Raw genomic sequence first — 23,495 nt, 5'->3', positions numbered from 1 at the left:
TCTAACCCAACAAATCTTGTGATTGAAATTGATCGTTTTAGTTTCATTGTACCTCATGTCAGTCAGTTCAGTGGTTTCATTGTACCTCATGTAAGTTCAGTGGTTTCATTGTACCTCATGTAAGTTCAGTGGTTTTATTGCACATTTTGTGAGTTCAGTAGTTTTTGTGTATATTTTCTGAATTCAGTTGTTTTATTGCACATTTTTGTGAGATCAGTGGTTTTATTTATCATTTTGTGTGTTAGTGGTTTTATTATATATTTTGTGCGATCAGTGGTTTTATTATACATTTTGTGCGATCAGTGGTTTTATTGTATGTCTGAATTCAGTTGTGCTATATAGTTTTAATTACCGGAGTTTTGTGACAAAAATGTCGGTTATTGATTTGGGGATGTACGACGGGCTGCCGGGCGGGCTGGCGGCAATCAAATGTTGTTCGTGCATTAACTCAGGAACCGTTCAACCAAAGCTTTTAAAATTTTAATATGTTATTACTAACAACTATACGAAGGTCAAGTTCAATAATGGCTATTTTGACTTTTACCGTTCAGGAGTTATGGTTCTTGAAAGATTGAAAAATGGAGTTTCCAGTCGTGTTTGTGCATTTACGCATGAACTGTTCTACCAAAGCTTCCCAAATTTTAATATGTTGTTACTGATGACAGAATGGAGGTCAAGTTCAATAATGACGATTTTGACTTTTACCGTTCAGGAGTTGTGGTTCTTGAAAGATTGAAAAATGGAGTTTCCAGTCGTGTCCGTGCATTTATGAATAAACTTTTCTACCAAAGCTTCCTAAATTTTAATATGCTGTTACTGATGACAAAATGGAGGTCAAGTTCAATAATGACGATTTTGACTTTTACCGTTCAGGAGTTATGGTTCTTGAAAGATTGAAAAATGGTGTTTCCCGTCGTGTCCGTGCATTTTCTCATGAACCATTCAACCAAAGCTTTTGAAATTTTAATATGATGTTACTGATGACAAAATAGAGGTCAAGTTCAATAAAAAGATTTTGACTTTTACCGTTCAGGAGTTATGGTTCTTGAAAGATCGTAAAAGGGCGTTTCCATTCACGTTGTTGCATTTACTCATGAACCTTTCAATCTAAGCTTTTCAAATTTTAATATGTTGATACTGATGACAAAATGGAGGTCAAATTTGATTGTGACAATTTTCACTTTCACCATTCATCAGTAATGGTTCTTGTGATATTGCCAGGACACAAATAAATGTTAATAAATCCGGTTTGCTGTCGTTGTGACAGCCTCTTGTTGTTCTTTCTGTGAGTTCCGTTTTATAACTATGACTCACAATGAAATCATAAAATAAAACAAAAATATTTTGCAAATAGGTTTGTTTCAATCTAAAAGTTCAATTGCACATTGATCATATAAAAAAACCAGGATAATGAAGAATTTGGAAAAAGTATAAATCAACTAAAAATTAAGAGCAATACTGTTTTGTTAATTATCTTATTCATTTCAATCTGAATGACATCTTTTCCCCTGCGTAATACTAGTCACTAGAGTTGAAGAGAATTGAAATTTGTTCCCATGAACTGAAATGATCGTATGCACAAGATAGTGATCATCAGTTTTCTTATACTTGAATGGATCATAGTAGAGTAGATTTATTGTTAATACAGTAGTTAAAGAGGAAAATTATTCAGATCAATACAATGTGACTTACGACAACGTAATCTTAACTGCGGGAATATCGGAAATGAACAGTCACCTAAAACAGTTATTTGCTCGACTAGGTTTTATTGGCTAATTACATGTGTTCTGATTGGAGATTCAATCATCCGTTTGTCACCAACAATTGTCAAATTATACATAGATATATGTTTGCTGGCTATGGATTAAAGTTCATCTTGTACAATTATTTGATTAAAGGATGAGATACATTTGTAATACAGAAGTCATTTTTTGTGGGGTTGATTTGTGTCTTGTTCAGTAGAATTTTTATATGGCATGGGAAAAGAATGAAACAAATGTAGAATGTTTTGTATGTTGTACGTTAAGCCTTTTAAATCTTATGAATTGTCAGAATATTCTATTAGAATGCTGTTGTTGCTCATCAAAACTTGTAGAATTCTTAGATAGTGCCACAAATTTTTATAAAACCCAGTAAAAAACACCAAAAACCTGGTCAAACACAGTACTTACCCTTGAAGCTATTGGTAAAAAATTTAAGTTTAAGTTTATGCCAGTCATGATCAATCTATTCTGTTGATTTATTCTTCTTACTATTACCAATGAATTCAAATTTTCAATCCCTTTAATTTTTCCTATGCATGTAATTAAAATTGTAATTAAAGTATTCAAGAATTTCATATGATTGTAATTACCTTTACCTAACTTTCATGTTTATGCTAAATTCATATACGATTGGCTTTTATAGTTAATTTGAAGATTGTAATTATCTTGAGTTAATAGATTTTTTAACACTTATTGTTTATTTTTAGGATTCCTGATGTTGAAATTACACAAAACATTGAACTTGTATGAATGACTCTCTAAAGTACAAAGTGTCAATTGTAGAGCAAATTGAAATAATGTATATAAATTCTTTGTCATAATAACTAAACAGATTAATTTGTGATTTTCAGGAAAGCAGAGAGCGTAAAGTATCCTGAGACATTACCACTGACTTTACCAAACCTGATCAAGTTTGTTTTACATCATACAACACATGATCTGAGAATGGACACAGCAGTCGATGTCTGTACTAAGTCGTGTATTGAGAAAAATCTACGCAGAGTATCAGAGGCTATTGTCCTTAACATAAAGAGAAGACAACTATTACAAAACCATATCGAAAAACTTAAACTACAGTATAAAACCAGACAGACTTCAGTTAGATTTAAATCAGGTGTCAAAGTGTTAAGTATAAGACTAAAGAAAATTGACAAGCAGTATAAAAATGCTTTTATTTTGTTAAAATTTCTTAAAAGCTCTCAAAAGATCTTAGATAAAGACAAATTAAAAAATGTATTAGAAAGTAAGAATAATATAATAATTGAAAAAGATCTTGCGAGTTCTGTAGTCAGATATGAAGTGCATGATGAATTATGATATATAGATTATATTAATTAAATTGTATCTAAATGTGATCAGACATGAGAGAGGTTCAATTTAGATGGAATGGTCACCTTCCTTTCATGATTAGATTTGTAAAGTCTCAATCATTGACTACATTTACGCCTGCCAGAATCACTTGATTTGTTGATCAATATAGAGTGAAACATTTAGAAGATTTGTGCAATAATGAATCTGATATGAGTTTGGAATGATTTTATTAATTGTAAATGATCAGACGATATACCTACATTAGTCATATAGGATTTAATAGATTACCTTAATAGATGATCATAGATAAGGGGTTTTCTGAGATAATTTGCTCTCTAAGGAGGAATTCTTTTAATTAAGTATAATCAGTTTCTCCATTGTCAATTATTTTACATATCATTTAGTATTACATGTATATTAAGAGTCTTCCAAGATCTTCAACAAGTTTACTTTCTGTGAACTCTATAATTGAAAAACCCTCCTACGTTTTAAAGAGAATAATCATTTTCAGTTTGGAAATTGGCAATTTATATCAGATTTCTTCAACTAAGATTTTGTACACTTAGAAAAGTAAAGATCATCAATTGATGTAAGTAATTTTGTTCATCCATCTGCATTTTGCAGTAGTAATTTGTACCAGTTATTCCTTGAACCACTAACAGGATTATCTTGAAACTTTCAGTAAATCTTCAATACCTTGTAGCCATCCATGTACACTCCAGTTTTCCCGTTGAAAATCAATGTTATCCTTTTTCTTGACCGCTGTATCACTTGATAGCCAATTTGTTTGATAAATTGTACATAATGGTACTTGTTGATATTATCAATAACTTGTTTTTATGTATAAATGTGTGAAATGAAGGGTAAATAAGTTTTTTTAAAAGATAATTTAGCCAAAACTGGCATTAGTTCATTTTGTAAACCATTCATGTTTTCTCATTGGGAATATTTTTACTTGCATATGGACAATCAAGCCTTACTGTGACGGTCTGAATGTTTGTGAAAGTGTGTGAAGGGTTGCTTGTTATCATACAACACATTTTGCAAGAGTAATTCATTTTTTGCAAAGGAAAGTATATTAGTTGACAGAAATTTAAAAAGAAAATTCAATTCATGCCAAATTTTTGTAAATTTTTAAAAAGTATTACACAAAATGTATCTATTTTTCTCATTATTATCATCTGCCAAAATGTATGGTTTATTATTGTATTTTATGAATAATCCTTAAAAAAATTATGGTTTTACTTTATTATTGCATTTTATGAGTAATCATTAAAAAATAAACAGACATGCTTTTAATCAAGATATTTTAGTTCACCTTGTTGGATAGGACTGAGCTATTGCCATCATTTAAGAATCCATCTACCACAGCTGCAAGCAAGAAAAGATAAAGCCTATCTTCTAAAACTAGGAAATCCATACATCTACAGACTGACATAAATAGAATTTTAACTTTCACTTTACCAGCAAGTTGCCAAAATAATTAAATATTTCTTGAATGAGTTTTTTTTTTCAGTCAAAGACTGTGTGTTGACATATATGCTTAATTTTTTTTTAGGACATTAATAACTATATTTCAGTGGCTGTTTTAAGGAAAGAGAATTGCCAAAGTATATTCTTTAGTTTATATTTTTGCTTTTTCAGTTTCAGCAAGCTGATCTGCACCACAAAATCTTTAACATTTTTTATTCTATCACTTATCTTGAAATAAGAGGTCACTTTCACAATAAAATTTCTTTGAATATATTGTTCACTTTAAACCCATTCAGTTTTTTAAAAAAACATTCAAATGATCTTTATTGTTTGGTTATTTAGACCATACTGATTTTTATACGACCGCAAAAATTGAAAATTTTTTGGTCGTATATTGGTATGACGTTGGCGTCGTCGGCGTTGTCATCGTGGTCCGAAGACATTTGGTTTTCACACTAAAACTTTAGTATAAGTAAATAGAAATCTATGAAATTTAAACACAAGGTTTATGAACGGTTAGGATTGATTTTGGGAGTTTTGGTCCCAACGATTAGGAATTAAGGGTCAAAAAGGGCCCAAATAAGCATTTTTCTTGATTTTCGCACAATAACTTTAGTATAAGTAAATAGAGATCTATGAATTTTAACATAAGGTTAATGACCACAAAAGGAAGGTTGGGATTGATTTTGGGAGTTTTGGTCCCAACAGTTGAGGAATTAGGGGCCAAAAAAAAGGTCCCAAATAAGCATTTTTCTTGGTTTTTACACAATAACTTTAGTATAAGTAAATAGAAATCTATGAAATTTTAACACAAGGTTTATGACCACTAAAAGGAAGGTTGGGGTTGATTTTGAGAGTTTTGGTCCCAACAGTTTAGGAATAAGGGGCCAAAAGGGTCCAAAATTAAACTTTGTTTGATTTCATCAAGAAATAAATTATTGGGGTTCTTTGATATGCCAAATCTAACCGTGTATTTAGATTCTTAATTTTTGGTCCTGTTTCAAATTGGTCTACATTAAGGTCCAAAAGGTCCAAAATTAAACCTGCGGAGCATCTGGTTTTTCATTAAATATATTAGATGAATAGCAATCCACAAGCAATAAATATACGAGTATACTAGCAAGTTGTCAAAATTAATAGATATTTCTTAAAAAGGCACTTCATTTATCAGTTGTGGAAGATTGTATGTTGACCTATAAATGTCTTTGTTATTATTTTGTTGTTGAGTTGCTGCCTCATTGACATATATCCTATATATCTTATTATTCATTTCCACTGTTCAATTTTGTGTGTTTATAGTTCATTCAGTGTTATTATTTAATCTATTTATTTTTATAATCTCTCTCTTATCAGATAAAATTGTACTGCTGTACCATGTATATGATGTTTGCATCTATAAATCAATTATTTTTGAAAGTTTTTATGCACCTACATGTAAAACATGTCTGAAATGATATTTTTTAAGAGATAACTCTAACTATGTATGGAATATGAAACACTTCTTACTTATGGAGTTAATGGTGTTTTCAAGATCATATATACCAAAAATAGTATTATTTTTTGCTTTAAGAATTAATTCAGTAGTGGATTAAAACAAAGCTATTCTCAATTTCCAACTTGAACTAATCTGATTTTTATTAGAATACTTCATGCTAATTTAATCTGTCCTAGTTTTAAATATGTTTTTGGCAGACAGTGAGTGAATTCAAATAATTGGTAGTATCATTGTGGTGTTTTGATTTCTCAATTTTCAATCTGTAATCCAATTTCCTGTCTAATGGTAGCTGTCTAAATGATAATGTTCTACAACTCAACTGAAAACTAACACTTTCTTTGTCTTGATGGTGACTATTAACAGTGGAATATAGATATTCAGCTGATTCTGTCTGTGTGTTGGTCATGTGTCAGAAACATTCAGATTAACATCATTTTCATAGCTCCTTAATGTTAAAAAGTATCAGCATGGGCTAAATTTATAATTTGTTGTGAAAATGACAATATAAAATAAATGAGATGTAGTAAGATTACAAATGATACAGCTATACACCAGAGTCCAAAAGACATGCATGTAAACAACTAAAGGTCACCAAATGACCTTCAACAAATGAGCCAAAACAACATATCTGAAATAAGCAGAGAATCCATACAGAATAAACATAGCACTTGATGTTATTTTTTGTTGTTTACAATTATTTATCTATTTAGCTACAGATTTTGTTGTAAATTGGTGTCAATTGATAAATCTATTGAAAGTCTGTAATTGCATGTATGCATTCAGGGGCATTATTCTCTTTCTTTACATTGGATCATTGATATACACTTTTACTAAATGTGTCTTATTCAGCATGAAACTTTAAATTTACTTTAAGCATGCTATCATTGACAGTAAATGTTCTTTAGAAATGTATATTGTTGCCATTATCTGGTTAATGATTAGATAAAAGTGCAAATGATAACATCACTTAAGTGGAAACATTTCTCAGTTATGCAGTATTCGAGGCAAACAGTATTTATATTTGTACATAAAATGTTACTCAAGTTTTATGGGGAAAAAGTGTAAAAAAAAGAGTTAAAAAAAATGTTATTTCTTGAACATTTCACTTTTAAAAGTACATGGCAGAAGATATTATGGAAAGGGGGTGGATAAGAACAGTTTCACGACAAAATGCATAAAGATGGCCAAACATTTTATTATTTGTCAAGGGTTCTCATTTCAATGATTGGTTGACTTGAACATAAAACAGGTTCCTTTCTTATGAAATATGATGATTCATATGAAAACTTGTGTTTCTGTTTTGGGACTATCACTTGCATATATTTTCTGTCAGATGTTGAAATTGTTTTTTATGTAAAGGTAGTAGGCCTTGAATTCAGGATCATATTAATCCTAATGACTTTATATAACTTGGGTAATGTTTTGCTTTAAGGTTAGAGTAAAACATACAATCTTTTTTCTAGTACAACTAAGTTCACATTCTTCTAATAAAAGTGAATACAAGAAAATGTTCTTTAAATTATTTTTTCCTTGGTAAATACATGTATTTTAAAAAGTTGCTGCTAGTGGTATTTGAAGTAATATAAGCAGATTATATGTTATTTATCATGTCATCAGATGTTGTTTGTATTAGTTTCATTATTTATAACTTTAATATGCACTATTATAATGTTCAATCCAAAGTCAAATAAATTTATTTTCTTTATTGTGATATTTGAAATTAAAACCAAGTCATTAAAAAACTGTTTTTCCTACTTGCTCTTTATAATTTCATGTCCCTACAGTTTCAGATTGGACATTAGGTTATATCCTTGTCCGTCTGTACGTCCATCTGTACATCCATCCATAGGTTTTCATTCTCTAACTTTAGTTTGCTTCAACCTAGTATTATGAAACTTATAGACAATGCTTTTTACCACAAAACACAGATCAAGTTTGAATTTTGGTAGCATCATATTTAGCTTTCTAGAGTTTTTACCCTTTACAAAATGGTAAAAATAAATTACTTAATTTTCTTATCCATTCTCTAACTTAAGTTTGCCTCTACCAAATATTATGAAACTTTTACACAATGCATAATACCACAAAACTAAGATCATTTATGAATTTTGGTTCTGTCTTTTTCTTGAGTTATGTTCCTTTAACTGTTTTGTGCAAGTGGTGGAAACATCTGTGTCCCATGGATATGGTCACACATTTCCCATTTATTTTGCTTGAAATATGTAATAGGAAAACGAGACCTAGTATAGTTAATCAGCTCACACATCCCTACATGTTTTATGAAACTCAATGCAAAGGAACAACACTTTTATTGCTGTTCTTCATCTCAAAGTCATTGAAATAATTGCCATTGGACTTAAAACAACCAACAATCAATCAATCATATAAAGGTAGATGGAAAACTAAGCAACATGTTTATGTAGAGTAATATCAACAAATTACAGATTGCAATGATTAAAGAAATCTAATTTCACAGTATATGGAAACAAAACAAACATTTAAACAACCACAAGACACATCAAGATACATATGTTTGAGATAACGTGGCAGGAAATAAGGTATAAATAGTGCAAATAATTCGTATATTTGCAAATCTGTAATAGTGAAATAAAAAAATGTACATAATCGAAATGTAAATAGACCAAGGTAAAAAGGATAATGTATGGATTATTCATGTCTTTAAACTATCTTCTATAATTTGACATTTAAACTGAAATCAAATGAAATGGTTGCATTTGAATAGCTTTAAGCAGCATACCCATTTCTTGCGTTAAAACAAACTAAAACAATTGGAACGGTTGTGTTCTAGACAACAGCTGTTTCTGATGGACTCCCATTCAAAGTGACTTCTAGTTACAGTTGTGTTCTAGACAACAGCAGTTTCTGCTGGACTCCCATTCAAAGTTACTTCTAGTTACAGTTGTGTTCTAGACAACAGCTATTTCTGATGGACTCCCATTCAAACAGTTGTGTTCTAGACAACAGCTGTTTCTGATGGACTCCCATTCAAACAGTTGTGTTCTAGACAACAGCTGTTTCTGATGGACTCCCATTCAAAGTGACTTCTAGTTACAGGTGTCAAAAACGGCTGTTACCACAGTCAATAACTCGATGTTAACACACATGTAACAGCTAAGAACAATGGGGGTCAACAATCGTGATGAAGTATCAATTAAACGGATGCATTGGTTAATGCAAGTGAGAAGCTGGAAAGAAACAACATTAGACAATCAAAAGAGACTATGTTCACTAAAATGCTAAACATCTAAAAAACTGAACTCCAAGGAAAATTCAAACCGGAAAGTCCTTAATCAATGTCAAAATTAAAAGCTCAAACACATCAAACGAATGGACAACAACTGTCATATTCCTGACTTGGTTCAGACATTTTCTTATGTAGAAAATGTGGGATTGAACCTGGTTTTATTAGCTTGCTATACCTGTCACCTGTATGACAGTCGCATTATTGAACTTGACCTCCATTTTGTCATCAGTAACAACATATTAAAATTTGAAAAGCTTTGGTTGAACAGTTCATGAGTAAATGCACGGACATGACTGGAAACGCCGTTTTTAAATCTTTCAAGAACCATAACTCCTGAACGTTAAAAGTCAAAATTGTCATTATTGAACTTGACCTCCATTTTGTCATCAGTAACAACATATTAAAATTTGGGAAGCTTTGGTTAGACAGTTTTTGCGTAAATGCACGGCCACGACTGGAAACGCCATTTTTCAATCTTTCAAGAACCATAACTCCTGAATGGTAAAAGTCAAAGTCGTCATTATTGAACTTGACCTTCATTTTGTTTTCAGTAACAACATATTAAAATTGTTAAAGCTTTGGTTGAACGGTTCATGAGTAAATATTTGCACGGACAACATTTGGTTTGCCGCCCGCCCGACAGCCCGGCCGCCCGCCGTACATCCCCAAATCAATAACCGACATTTTTGTCACAAAAATTCGGTTAAAAATGTCGAAAATACAGTAGTCAACTTAGTGTCATAGTCTTAATCATTAAAAAAGAAAACAAACAAAATTATATGTCTCAAAGTAGCACAAAATGAAATATAGACCAAGCATATTAGCAAAATTTAAAGACAAGAATACACGAATTTACCATAGTACAATAACACAATGACGGGATGTAAAATATATTGTTTTTCTTCCGCTTTATGCTATTTGTTTAAAGGAGAGAACAACATACTACAAAGCCAAAAAAAAATGTTTGACGTGCCACTGAGAGGGTGTTTTCTTTTTTTTATCCTTAATGCAGGTAAAAAAATAATAGCCTTTTTTCATGTACGAGCATTTTTTATATCTGTTTTAATCATAATTATAGCGAACGACGGATGTTTTTTTTCTTCATTATTTAAGATTTATTTTTAAGATCAGAAAACAGGGACAAGTTAAATCTCATTAAATGGCTTCCTTTTGACCTGCACCAAAATTGCAGGAAACGTACATATAGAAGTGCAGTTCATCTTTGACAAGAACCGTTTGCACATGAACCATATTTCATTTTGTTGATCGCCCTGAATCCTTCCTGCCTAAACATAACACAATCTGATATATTCTTTCATTGCTGATTAAAAAAAAGAATGGTGAATAATTTGCATTTCAATTCAAAGGTTTGTCATGAAAGTTATATATTTTCTAAACGTCCCTTTATGATCTAGGCCACAAGCCTACAGCTGGAGTGGTTAACATCACAGTAACATTGAGATGCGAGTAATGTCAGTATGCGACACCGCATCTTCAACCAAGGTTGTGCTACCACCAACTCGTTGTTTTCATCCGACAGCAACCTTTTAGAGAACACAGCTTTTTAAACATGTTCTAACTACAATAACGCAGACTAACATGTACCAGCACTCGTTCTTTTGAGACACAACACACGACTATAGAACAGCCAACTACCATTATCGAAGTGTGCAACTCAATTGACACCTTCAAGAGTGCAGATACTAACCTGTTTTGAAAAGCGAACGCAATATCATTGTTATAGAATGTGTTGTCTGCAATTACACATCAGATAATGACTGAACTTTATTTTAAACAGAACTATAGGCGATCCCCGACCGAGTCAAGCCTAATAGGTTTTAATTGGCATTAGCTGTTTTAGTCATTAAGAAATCGAAACAAAGACAAAGTTTCCGGGTACAGTGACATGTTTCCTACTTACTGTTTCTTTGTTAGTAAACTCGTTCAATGATTATGCATGTATTACTGTTCGTTGAAGGTTAAGTAGTAACTAGTCAATCATACTCTATTAACGAATTACGGAAATTACTTGAGAATTTTTATGCATGCGACTCTTGTTCGAGAAACAAATTTGAATAACCCGGTGAATTCTTTTCTTCTTCATATAGCATACAAACACAAATTCTAAAGTTCTACACCTATTAAACTGGCTACTAATTTCAAAATACAAGAGTAAAGACATTATCTGTAACTAATTTGAGGAGAATTGTCCAATCAAAAACACTTCGTTCAAATCATCGAAATCAAAGCCGGAAAGTTCGATTCATACAGAGATATGTTTCTTTGCAATGTTTCTCACTTAAACGTTTTATCTAAATTAGAGTGAGTCTCAGAAGTGCTGATGAGGGCCAAGTTCACTCAATCAAGTATTTTGCAATCAAATTAAACCAGTAAAAGATGAGGTGAATTTATTTCCGTTGAGATTTGATTTCTTTCCATGCTGGTTCTAATGTGTATTCAGTATTCGTTATTACGATGAAACACTACTGTTATAGGAAATTGTATTTTATTTAAAGTTTTATTTGATTTAAACGAAGCTATGTGGCTACATAAATATTTTGTAACTGATATCTGGTAAAAAAGTCCCACATATGTATTATTGAAAACAATATACTTGAATTAAAAAACCCACCGCAAACATCACCGTGTTGTAGAGTGACCGTAAAACTTTCTAATCTAAGGGTGATGTGACATCTAAAGTCAAAAGGTTTGTACTTTAAATTAAACTCCATCTCATTTTCAATAATTTCGTTTCACATATGTCTTCTCCGTTTTATGTTTCTACGTCATTTGGTCTCGGGTGGATAGTTGTCTCATTTACAATCCTACCACATACTTTTATTTTTCACATCGGCAACTTAATCTGAAGTACCAGGGGACACTAACATTGACAGTATCGATAACTGTAGCATATAGTTAGAATTTAAAATAAAAGACAACCTTCCTTTATTACATTTATGAAATTAATAACTTTTTTATTGATTGTAAAATGTTTCTCGTTTTGATATTTAGTATATACAGTTTTTTTGTTTGATAGCAACAGTTTGAATGAATTTTCATGACATTTGGTCACCAATGTGTGGAGCCACTATGCATGACGTGGATGAAAACTGTATTGATTCAAATTGTATTTGCACCGGTCCCTCCTGCCTGACAAATTGGATACGGTCCCTTAGTATATATATAATAAACATCTTACTTAACGACAAGAGACATACAATAATGACCTATGGGTACTTGGAAGATATTTTAAATTCCAAGAAATCAAACAGATATCGGCTTGAATATTGACCAGTTTTACCAAAGAAGGGCCAAACTTGACCTTTGAAAAATATATATCAATACGTATTACTGTGACAAAAATAAATAAAAAGATAATTTCAGATTTAAAGATAATTTCAATTTTACAATAAAATCAATTATCTTGTTGATTTATTCTCTTGTAAGATACACATTTCTATGTCGTATCCTGCTTTTACCATTTACTTCATTTACCACAGGTACTGATTAGCGTACCTTTCGTGAGAAATCATCTTCTCTATGAAAGTACGTGTAAGTGCAGAGAAGCGAGAATCTATATTAAACAATCCCCCCCTTTTTTTTTAATAGTTTTATGTCTTAGTTTAATGTCTTAGCAAACACCAACAAAGCGTACAAGTATTGAGACATCCAAAACAGAAACAAAAGAAATAACACCCTTTGAGTCCTTATTAAATAGTTCATGGTACTTCCGCGAATCAAGGTACTTATTATCAACAGCAATAATGATAACAAGAAGAAAAGAGTTTACAATGTAAATAAGAAGCAGCTATTTTAAAGGTTAGATGGCGTTCTCAATATCCAGGTCACGTCCCGTTAACTAGAATTAATAACGATATAATAAGCCAAAAAAAAAAAAAAAAAGAAAGCCCAAAAACACACAAATCTAAAGATAATGATTAAAAATGGTATCGTGTTACTTAAGAATGTCAGTACGCTACAAATTAAGAAGGAAAATAATGTATACATGACAATGAAGCAAACGAATTGAATGAAACTAAACCACAAAGATGCGAAAAAGTAGTTAGAATATAATCCTAACAACCTATTTGTTTTTCTTAATTGACAAACCTGAATTATTACTTTTACAGTAATATCTATTGCATGAGAAACCAAAATAAGTCATAAGATATAATTGAATTCTACCGTGACTATTTGTAAATAAGGTCTTTTAGAGCTGAACACACCTTATGGTAAAAGATTTATTTAACCGTAATAGAATTAGACAACACGACCTTAAACCAAAAGAGAATTAGACAGCACAACCTTACATCACAAGAGAATTACATCAAATTAGTTTTAGCAGTTGATAACATAGACAGCCGACTGATAATAAAAACCGAGAAAAGCAAATATTTTTGGTTGATGCATTCCGACTATTACCCAGGTTTTTCAACAATATTCACACATTAAAAGAAAAATCAACAAAATATACATACAAATGTAACTTGTGTAAATCATTGAATTATGGGAAAGAAATTTTGTTGGTTTTAGGTTTCATATTGGCTTTATTTATTTTCGCATCAAGAGTTATATACAAAATGGCTAACGAAGGAAATTTGATTATAAAAGGTATTACAGTAGTTTATAGACCATAATGAGTCCAGTACTGTAGTAGACGTCTTATATTGGTCAGCTTTTACTACTTTAATCAAATCACTATCTAGGGCTTTAACAGTTTTCTCGTGGTAATGGCTAATTTACGTTACATTTGATAGCCTATATCATGGCTGCTGTTGTGATAAGTAATGGAGACAATACAATAATTTGGTTTTCTATCCACATTAAAGATCATCGAATAGTCAGCAATGCCACGTCTAATATTCAAATGTGTGTCCGTTGTGAAATAAAATGAGAATTGACCATTTCCCTGGCGTGTCTTTACGAAGATAATGGTTACGAGTTTAGAATACTTATAACAATTTAGCCGCCATCTTACTTGCATTAATGTGAGAATAATAAGAAGTTCAGTAAACTTGTATTCAGTTGAAATTCTCAAGCTTGATATCATGCATAATACTATAGAACACCAGAGCTTTCTCATCTACATAACTCATTTTTCTGTTTTACCCCTTGGTATGATGGAAAGAAAACAGCCATTTCATCTTCTGTTTTATCACAATAAATATGAAAAAAAAGTTGCACAGGTTGCACAGGTATTTACCATATTCTGCAAATTTTACTGAAACCCATTCATTTTTAAGGATTGTTGTGCTCTCTGAAACAATGCATGGTACATTGAAATGCCGAAGTGTTTAATCTCCACTACATTATGGCCGACAAAGATAAACGTAACGAGCGAATTTGTATCATATCTTTATTTTGAATATGAAATTGATCTCTCTTTTTTTTTTTTTACCTTTGTTGACAATTTTTTCTGTTTATAAATTTAAACTAGCTTAAACTAGATTTTTAATTGGTTTGGTTTATTGTTGTCTTATGAACGTTTACAGACATCTATATAACTATTTCTTCACATGTATATCTATTCTTTAATCGACAACATAAAACCGTATTGCATAGAAGTGTCCCATTATAGGAGTTAAATGAGTAGTCCAGTAATAGCTTGGTATTATAATACCCTACAAGGTATTACTCCAACAACAGCAAAAGACGGAGGTGAAAGTCCCTGTGGTCATAACCAGCGTAAATACCAATAATTTGTAGATTATCTAATTTAGCTTGCTTTCCTTAAAGATAATGTTGCAAAGTCGTTTTTATTTAGTATCTAATACTAAAACATAACGAGAAAAAACACTTGTGAATATTATGCCATGAGCCATTACTATATACTGATTAGATACAAATAAGTTACTTGCATGGCGCAGAGTAATTATTGTTCACAAATGTATCTCTACAACAAACAATTGTAACAAAAATTAAACATGAAATTTTACAAAAGAATGAAAATAATTATTGTGAAATGACCAATAAACCATCTCAGAATCTAAATTAGTCTTGGTAATATTTCTAAAAGTACATAAACCGTTGTGATTGCATAAACTAAACAAATGATAACCATCTAAGGACGTTGTAATTGTATCATGATATAATTTTTTTTTTCAATCTTTGGATTCTGAAACGAGACATTATACTTATAATGTCCAAAACGTACCACTGGGGAATACTGTGAACATATAGATATCGTCAAGCGATCTCTAACAACTACCACATAGTACATTATGACACTCTATAGCAATGCTTACATTAAATTACATATCAACACACGAGTTTGAGAGAATGGTTCATATCAAACTTTGCTCTGAAGAATATTTTTGTTTCTACGGGGTACTAGATTGGCAGTAAAAGAAGGTCTTATTCAGTAAAAATTGTTGGTGTAAATACTAGGTGTAACTTAATATTAATATTAATAATAAACGTCAGTTGTTAGTCTGAATACTGTACTTGATCTTCATTAATTCCACCTTTTAGTATGGGTCTAACTACGTAATAGTTGTAAGTGTGAATATTGTACATAGTCTTAATCAATGCCAGAATTTATTTTGGGTCTTGGTCATTATTTGTTGTCCAAATAATTATAAAATTGCCTTTCAATACCATCATTGTCCTATTTCTGAATAATACTGTTATACTAAATGTGAATTTGCATTGCTGTGTCTCGGTGTTTTGGATATCTAACATTCATGTATTTAATGTTTATGTTTCTGTTATGTTTCGTTTGGGTAATCTGTTAGGTCTTATTGTTTGTAGTTCAAATAGTTTTAAAATTGTTTCTGATATCCTGTGTTTGTCGTTGATTGAATATGTTCGTTGTTGTACTGTGGTTTTCATGTTGGGTCGAATATTATATTATTTGTTATTCGTTTCTCTGTTATAAATGTTCTTGCGTGTGTTTGTGATGTATTTTTGCCACGTAGTGTTTTAGAGATATCTTTTAACATTGTCATAAAGTAGGAACTTTGGCTAGCCATTAAACATGGTTTAACCCTCCATTTTTCTCAAGATGTCCTGTACCAAGTCAGGAATATGGCAGTTGGTATCTGCACGTTTGTTTCTATGTGTGTTGGCGTTTGCTTTTGTTGCACTTCGGTGTTCCTATTGTTCCTTTGTTTTCCTCTTATAGTTGATGTGTTTCCTCGGTCTTGGTTTGTAACCTCGATTCGTTTTCTCTCAAACGATTTTTGACTTTTGCACACCGGTATACTACTGTTGTCTTTATTTATCAATATTCTTTCTCTTACAATAATATTATTTATAGTATGAATACCTAGCTTCCAATTACTATTGAGTCACTGACAAATGTCAATGTAAAAACTTATGTTATAATCAGTTGCAGTTTTAAGACTTAGTGCGACTCAAATATTTTTGATTTTAACCTAATTGTTTTTGTTTTTATTTATTACATTATAATGAGGTATTCTGGACCATCTACTTTCCTCAGTACTTAATGTAATCATGGTAATATAAATTATGTTTTTGCCCATTTTTCCCAACATTTTAAATCGGTCAGTCTTATATCTTAAAAGCTACAGACTCCATGTAACACTTACAGTTTTGTTACCAATGAATAGTCTTTCGTATTTGTTAAGATTTACTTACAATTTCTATTATATATTTACATAAATTTATCCTGATTTTCAGTTTCCGAAAGAAATGCAATATACAATAAAAGGCATAGCCTGGGTTGATAAACTGAATTATTTAACAAATCAACATGCACTGTTATTAGTAGTTTGAATGCCTTCATGGGAATAAAGCTACCACATTACGTATTTCGCAGTTTTTAATTGAAATGTGATTGAATCTGCGGAAAAGAAGAATACAATTACAGCCGATTTGAAACTAGAGCATCAAATGGAACATACAAAGTTTCCCTTTGTAATTGGTCACACGAGACAGTTGGTTTTATTTGACCATTACATGTGGTAAAATGTCCGTCAATAATGGATATTTTGCGTGCAAAGGCGACGTATTTGAGACAGAAAGCATCCTCGATATCTTCTTTTTCGTGGAATAGATTTTTAAATGACAGTCCACAGTATGTAAATAGCCACTTTCCTTTATTTATCCTGACAGCAGAATTAATGAATGTAGATAAACGGTTGTTTTTGGTGAGAGAGTTGCGTGAATTCTAATGAAAAAATACCCAAGTGTATTTATAGAGTAGAAATTCGATGTTATCTGTTTAAACACGTCTCAGAAATATTAGTCACTTGTTCAATAGAACCCAAGAATACTGTATAATATAATAACCCAATTAAAGCACAATCATTGTAGACTTCGTAGTTTTTTTTATCAGTATTTTTCTTTTCCTGAAATAAACCTCTCACGAGACGACATCAGTTTTGGATATTGCGATATGATCATAATATAGATATCCATATTTTTGTTTTATTTAGATCTACGTATGTTTGTGAAAGTATTTGTGATGCAAAATGCAATACTTCCAACTTTAAAAAAAAATCTAGCTTCTACTTAAATACATCAATTTGGATCGGATTTTTTTTCAGAAAGAATAAATACAGGTTAATAATGAACTCATCAAAGATACCAGGATTGAAATTTCATATTTGCGTCAGACGCGCGTTTTGTCTACAAAAGACTCATCAGTGACGCTCGAATAAAGAATATTAAAAAGGCCAAATTAAAGACGAAGTTGAAGTGCATTGAGGACCAAACATTTCTGAACGTTTTGCCAAATACAGCTAAGGTAATCTATTCCTGATGGAGAAAAGCGATAGTATTTAGCAAAAATTAAAGTTTGTTTTGCGTTGAGGTTTTGGCTACCTCGGCCTTGTATTTTTATGTGCTGGATTAGGTTGTTTTATGTAATGTATCCCGTTTTTATTCTGTAGTTAGTCAACACTTCGGTTTTATCATGTATATCTATTATATAGTCATTTTATAAAATTTACTGTTTGCAAAAGTATGAATTATTCTTAATAATAAGGATGTTCTTATCCCAGGCAGAAAACCCTAGCCGTATTGGGCACAACTTTTTTGAACTTTTGGTCCTCAGTGCTCTTCAACTTTGTAATTGTTTTGTCTTTCGATTTTTTTTCATCTGAGCGTCACTGGTTAGTCTTGTGTGGACGAAACGCACGTCTGACGTATTAAATTTTAAACCTGGTACCTTTTGTTAGCTATTATACGTGTGCTTTATCTGTTCTATATGTTCTCCCAGTTATTTGTATATAGTCCTGTCATGTAATGTTGTCATTTTAATTTTATATTTAACATTGCCATAAAAGCAGGAGGGTTGTCATACCACAAAACTAGGTGAGCGTTTCCATCATTTTTAGTTTGTAACCCGGATTTGTTTTTTTTTTCTCAATCGATTTATGAGTTTCGAACAGCGGTATACTACTGTTGCCTTTATTTGTAAACAGGTTATTTATAATAATGAACATATCAATAATAACTCAAGTCAACACAGAAATGCTGACTACTGGGCTGGTGATACCCTCGGTGAATTAAAACTCCACCCGCAGTGGCATCGACCTAGTGGTTGTAAATAAACTCATAATAGATACCAGGATTGAAATTTTATAGATGCGCTGGTTTTAAAAAGTCATAAATCGATTGAGAGAAAAACAAATCCGGGTAACAAACCAAAAACCGACGAAAACACATGAACTAGTTTTTAAAATATTTACTTTTATATTCACATTAATGAATTGCTGCCATTTAACAATAAATATTTGTAAAAAAGAATACTTATAACCAAGATATATTAGTTTCTAAGATCTTATTTTAATCAAACATCATCTTGAACAAACAACGCATTTTAGATATTTCGAATTTTCATAAGGGGGACACGGCAATGAGCCACAGACGGTAATGACTGGAAAAAACAATTTTCCGTCTAAATTTTGCCGACTTCCTTCAAAATATTGAGGATTTTCATCCACACATGAATACTCGGAAGCACCTGCATGTCCATAATGATTTGCACAAAGAAAACCTCCATATTGTTTTTTCCAGGTAGCAGGACACGAATTCTTTCCGGGAATCATCACGGAGGTGACTGCATTTGTATCTAAACAAGCCGCACAAGGAACGTCGTCATCCACTTTGACATTTCCATAGGCAAATTGATATTCTGCACCCCAAACGTGTGCTTTTAAACCATGAACTTGTAATGCATTTGGAAAATCTGACTGAGCAAAATCTGGATCATGGGGTAGACATAAGTAGTTTGTTCCACCTCCTGTTTCTTTCCAAGACCCACCACCTGCTATACCTGTAATAAAATACAATAACTTCTTAATATTATATACTCTTCATAAATACACAAATAAATGATATTTGAAAAAAGCACACTTTTAAGAAAGATTATATGAAAATCTGTAAAAAAAACCCAGCACATTATGATTGGTCAACGGTTGAGTGTATACTTAACTTTCCAATCATTTATTTGCGTACATTGAGTTTACTCTGATTAAAAAAAGAGAAGAAAGACACTAAGGCAAAAACATATAGCGTTGTTTGATTGAAGTACATTTTGATTAGTAAAGACAATTTGTTAAATTTTAACGGACCAGTCTATCAACAGAAGATATTTGTATTTGCACTGAACATGTTTGATTGTTTAAAAGACAGAATAAAAAGATGTGGTACGAGTAAAGATTATTTCAGCGAACGAAATCTCATCTCTAGATGAGCTTGATTTTAAATTATAATCCTTGTACCTTTGATAACTATTGAAACGGTTTACGCGCGTCTGGCGTACTAAATTATAATTCTGGTACCTTTGATAACTTTTACACCACTGGGTTGATGCTACTATGGGTGGACGTTTCGTCCCCGAGGGTATCACCAGCCCAGTAGTCAACACTCCGGTGTTGACATGAATATCAATAATGTGGTCATTTTTCTAAATTTCCTGTTAACAAAACTTTGAATTTTTCGAAACACTAAGGATTTTCTTATCCCAGGCATAGATTTATCCGTATTTGGCACTTTTGGAATTTTGAATCCTCAATGCTCTTCAACTTTTTACTTGTTTGGCTTTAGAAATATTGTGATTTGAGCGTCACTGATGATTCTTATGTAGTCGAAACGCGCGTCTGGCGTACTAAATTATAATCCTGGTACTTTTGATAACTTTTACATTTTCTATCCAATAAAATAACATGAAATCAAAACAACAGTGATTTCTGTAAAAGCCATTGATTTAATTTCAAGTCATGATAATAAAATTCATTTGATTTGCTTCTTTGGTAATACAGTTCTGTTTAAGTATATGAATGAAATTATATCCAGTAAATATGTAACGTAATTACATTCACAATAAATTACAATACTTAAATATTATATATTACCAGAATATACTAAATTGGTTCCATTCACAACTGGACAGTCTTTTCTTCCCCATCTAATATAAAAAGCACCACCTGTTGGAAGAAATGACCACAACAAATCTTAATAAAAAGTTTAAAAGTATTTATGTCTTATCAAAAGGTTCCATTGTTATTTGGTTTTCTTAAATGAAATCAAGTACTTTTATCAAAATTAACTGTCATGCTAAATTTATTGTATTTTTCGTGATTTGACCACTATACTATTATAAATGTTATTATTCGACAAACATATTTGTATGTTTCTGTAATAATTCACATGTTTGGTCACTTTTTCACGTTTTGTTACGTTTTTGGTGTTTGATATTTGGTCTTATTTTTGTTGTAATTACAAATTAGAATGTTGTCATTATTTCGCTTGAAGTTCCTGCCTGTTTTTAATCTCACAGAAAGATGATTTTTTGGGTATTTTTTTTAATTACATTTTCTATACTTCAAACAATTTAAAGATTAATGAAGATGCTTCTAGTATCATTTTTAGATCAACACATTTTTTCAATCCTGGTCATAGCCGTGTTAAGCATATTACCATAATGGTATGTTTGGAAAAAGGGGTATCTCAAAGAAGGAAATGTTTTAACAATACTTTGTTAGTTTTCTCATTTGCAAGTAGATGGAGAAAAAATGAAATGTTTTAACGACATTGACTGGCTATACAGCCCTTGCAGGGCTGGCCACAGCTTGCGCCGTTTTTGGGTATTGAAATAATTTAATTTTTATCATATGGTTATTAAATGACAAATAAAAGTAAATAGAAGTAAAAAGTTGATGGACATGGTTCTCATGATACATTTGTATAGTATACATTTGTGGCGATAAACGTACGTGACAACACAATTACATCAATTATGAGCCTTTGCAAATACAATCATCTGCATATTTGTATTGCATTCAGAACGCATGTTCGGTCCAACCTTTCGAAAAACTAAACACATTAAAATATCTTAAATTGTTTCATCAATGTGGAGCAGGAACTGCTTACCCTTCTGGAGCAACTGAGATCACCCACAGATTTTGATGGGGTTCGTGTTGGTTAGTCTTTAGTTTTCGATGTTGTGTCTTCTGTACTATCATTTGTCTGTTTGTCTTTTTATTTTCAGCTATGGCGTTGTTAGTTTATTTTCAACTATGAGTTTGACTGTCCCTCTGGTATTTTTGTTCCTTTGTTATATTCGCTTCGAAGCATTGCTAAGTTATGTTGTGGTAAAAAACCATCTATGATAATTGTTGAAATCAAAACAGAAATTTGTATCCTCAGTTTTAAAAAAAATAAGATTTCTTGAAAACGCAGCGTAGGATATGTTATGATCTTCCTTTCTAGAAGCATTAACTAGCTCAGACAATAATACATACGGTAATATTTACCTGTTTGTAGTCTGCTGATTACCAATTCTGACCGTAACTGCGAATTTTCATTTTCTATAGACCCCATCCTTACATTTACGTCCTGCAGTTTCTTTTCCAATGCCAAAAATTGTGCATTTATTGCATCCGGATCATTTAATAATAACCTTTTTCTTTCATTGTCATATTTCTCGGGCGAACAGAACCAAACAAATGACGTAAGAAACAGACGTATACTGAATTGTTTAACTGATAATCACCTGGTATTGACATTGAACTATTTTAAAACATTTTAAGGTGTAATTGATAAGACAGCAATGCAGTATTGAATATAGGCGTCTCAAATGTGAAGGACAATAGACCCGAAATTACGACAGACCACATTCGATTTGATAGAAGTAATAAATACTTATTATGCCCCACCTACGATAGCTGGTCTGTGCGTCCGTTCGTCCGTCTGTTCGTTCGTTCGTCCGTCTGTCCCGCTTCAGGTTAAAGTTTTTGTTCAAGGTAGTTTTTGATGAAGCTGAATTCCAATGAATTTGAAACTTAGTACACATGTTCCTTATGATATGATCCTTTTAATTTTAAAGCCAGATTAGACTTCTGACCCCAATTTTACGTTCAAATGAACATAAAAAATAAAAGTGCGAATTTCAGGTTAAAGTTTTTGGTCAAGGTAGTTTTTGATGAAGTTGAAGTCCAATCAACTTGAAACTTAGTACACATGTTCCCTATGGTATGATCTTTCTAATTGTAATGACATATTATATTTTTTACCCCATTTCAGGGTCCACTGAACATGGAAAATGATAGTGCGAGTGGGGCATCCGTGTAGTTTGAACACATTCTTGTTTTAATCTTATTTATATTGTTCTAAAGAAGCAATTTTTTTTGAAAATAAAAATAAGAATACTGTCATTATCCCAAGCTTTCAACATGCAGTAACACTTGCAGTTGAAGATTTATGGCTATAAATAAAGGTAACAGTAGTATACCGGTTTTTAAAAGTCATAAATCGATTTAGAGAATACAAATCTGGGTTACAATCTAAAACGGAGGGAGACACGTCAACTAAAAGAGAAGTACAAAGGGACAACAGGAACGCTGAAGCGGAACAAAACAAACGCCAACGAACGTCTTTGGTTCTATCCCCAATTTGAAACCTTATCACTGCTTTTGTATGGTAATCTGAATCCCTGTATTATCTTGTCTTTTCCAGGTTAATTGAGCGTCACTGATGAGACTTAATATGAAGGCGAAACTACTAAATTATAATCCTGGTACCTTTGATAACTATTAACTCCACTGGGTCGATGCCACTGCTGGTGGACGTTTCGTCCTCGAGGTTGTCACCTGCCCAGTAGTCAACACTTTGGTGTTGACATCAATATCAATTATGTGGTCATCTTAATGAATTTTCTGTTTACAAAACTTTGATTTTTTCGATAAACTAATGATTTCCTTATTCCAGGCATAGATTT

At 31.7% G+C, this 23,495-nt stretch overlaps 2 protein-coding genes across 2 annotated transcripts in view; one reads left to right on the top strand and one right to left on the bottom strand.

Moving 5' to 3' along the window:
• LOC139489560 (thioredoxin domain-containing protein 11-like) overlaps positions 1–7,796 on the top strand; it is a 31,011-nt gene extending 23,215 nt beyond the window's left edge. Inside the window, exon 14 of the mRNA XM_071276119.1 lies at positions 2,615–7,796. Within this exon, the coding sequence (XP_071132220.1) occupies positions 2,615–3,080 (466 nt within the window). The 3' untranslated portion in view covers positions 3,081–7,796. The remainder of the gene's footprint in view (positions 1–2,614) is intronic.
• An 11,255-nt stretch (positions 7,797–19,051) lies between these two features.
• Positions 19,052–22,236, bottom strand: LOC139490266 (uncharacterized). The gene is made up of 3 exons (XM_071277116.1): positions 22,033–22,236; positions 20,632–20,703; positions 19,052–19,550 (listed from the first exon to the last, which is right to left on the bottom strand). The coding sequence occupies exons 1-3, from the start codon at positions 22,097–22,099 to the stop codon at positions 19,072–19,074; spliced, it is 618 nt and encodes a 205-aa protein (XP_071133217.1). The 5' UTR covers positions 22,100–22,236; the 3' UTR covers positions 19,052–19,071.
• Between the last annotated feature and the right edge of the window lie 1,259 nt (positions 22,237–23,495).

This window comes from Mytilus edulis, chromosome 9 (assembly GCF_963676685.1).
Source record: "Mytilus edulis chromosome 9, xbMytEdul2.2, whole genome shotgun sequence".
Lineage (NCBI taxonomy): Eukaryota > Metazoa > Mollusca > Bivalvia > Mytilida > Mytilidae > Mytilus > Mytilus edulis.
The sequence above is the reverse complement of the archived record's forward strand: the minus strand, read 5'-3'. Positions and strand labels throughout refer to the sequence as shown.

What these genes read in the sequence shown, in the direction of transcription:
- LOC139490266 (XM_071277116.1), bottom strand. Translation starts at nt 22,099, where the DNA reads ATGGGGTCTATAGAAAATGAAAATTCGCAGTTACGGTCAGAATTGGTA. An exon ending in AATCAGCAGACTACAAACAG is followed by an intron (nt 20,704 to 22,032) that starts GTAAATATTACC and finishes TTCTTCCAACAG; the next exon opens with GTGGTGCTTTTTATATTAGA. An exon ending in AACCAATTTAGTATATTCTG is followed by an intron (nt 19,551 to 20,631) that starts GTAATATATAAT and finishes ATTTTATTACAG; the next exon opens with GTATAGCAGGTGGTGGGTCT.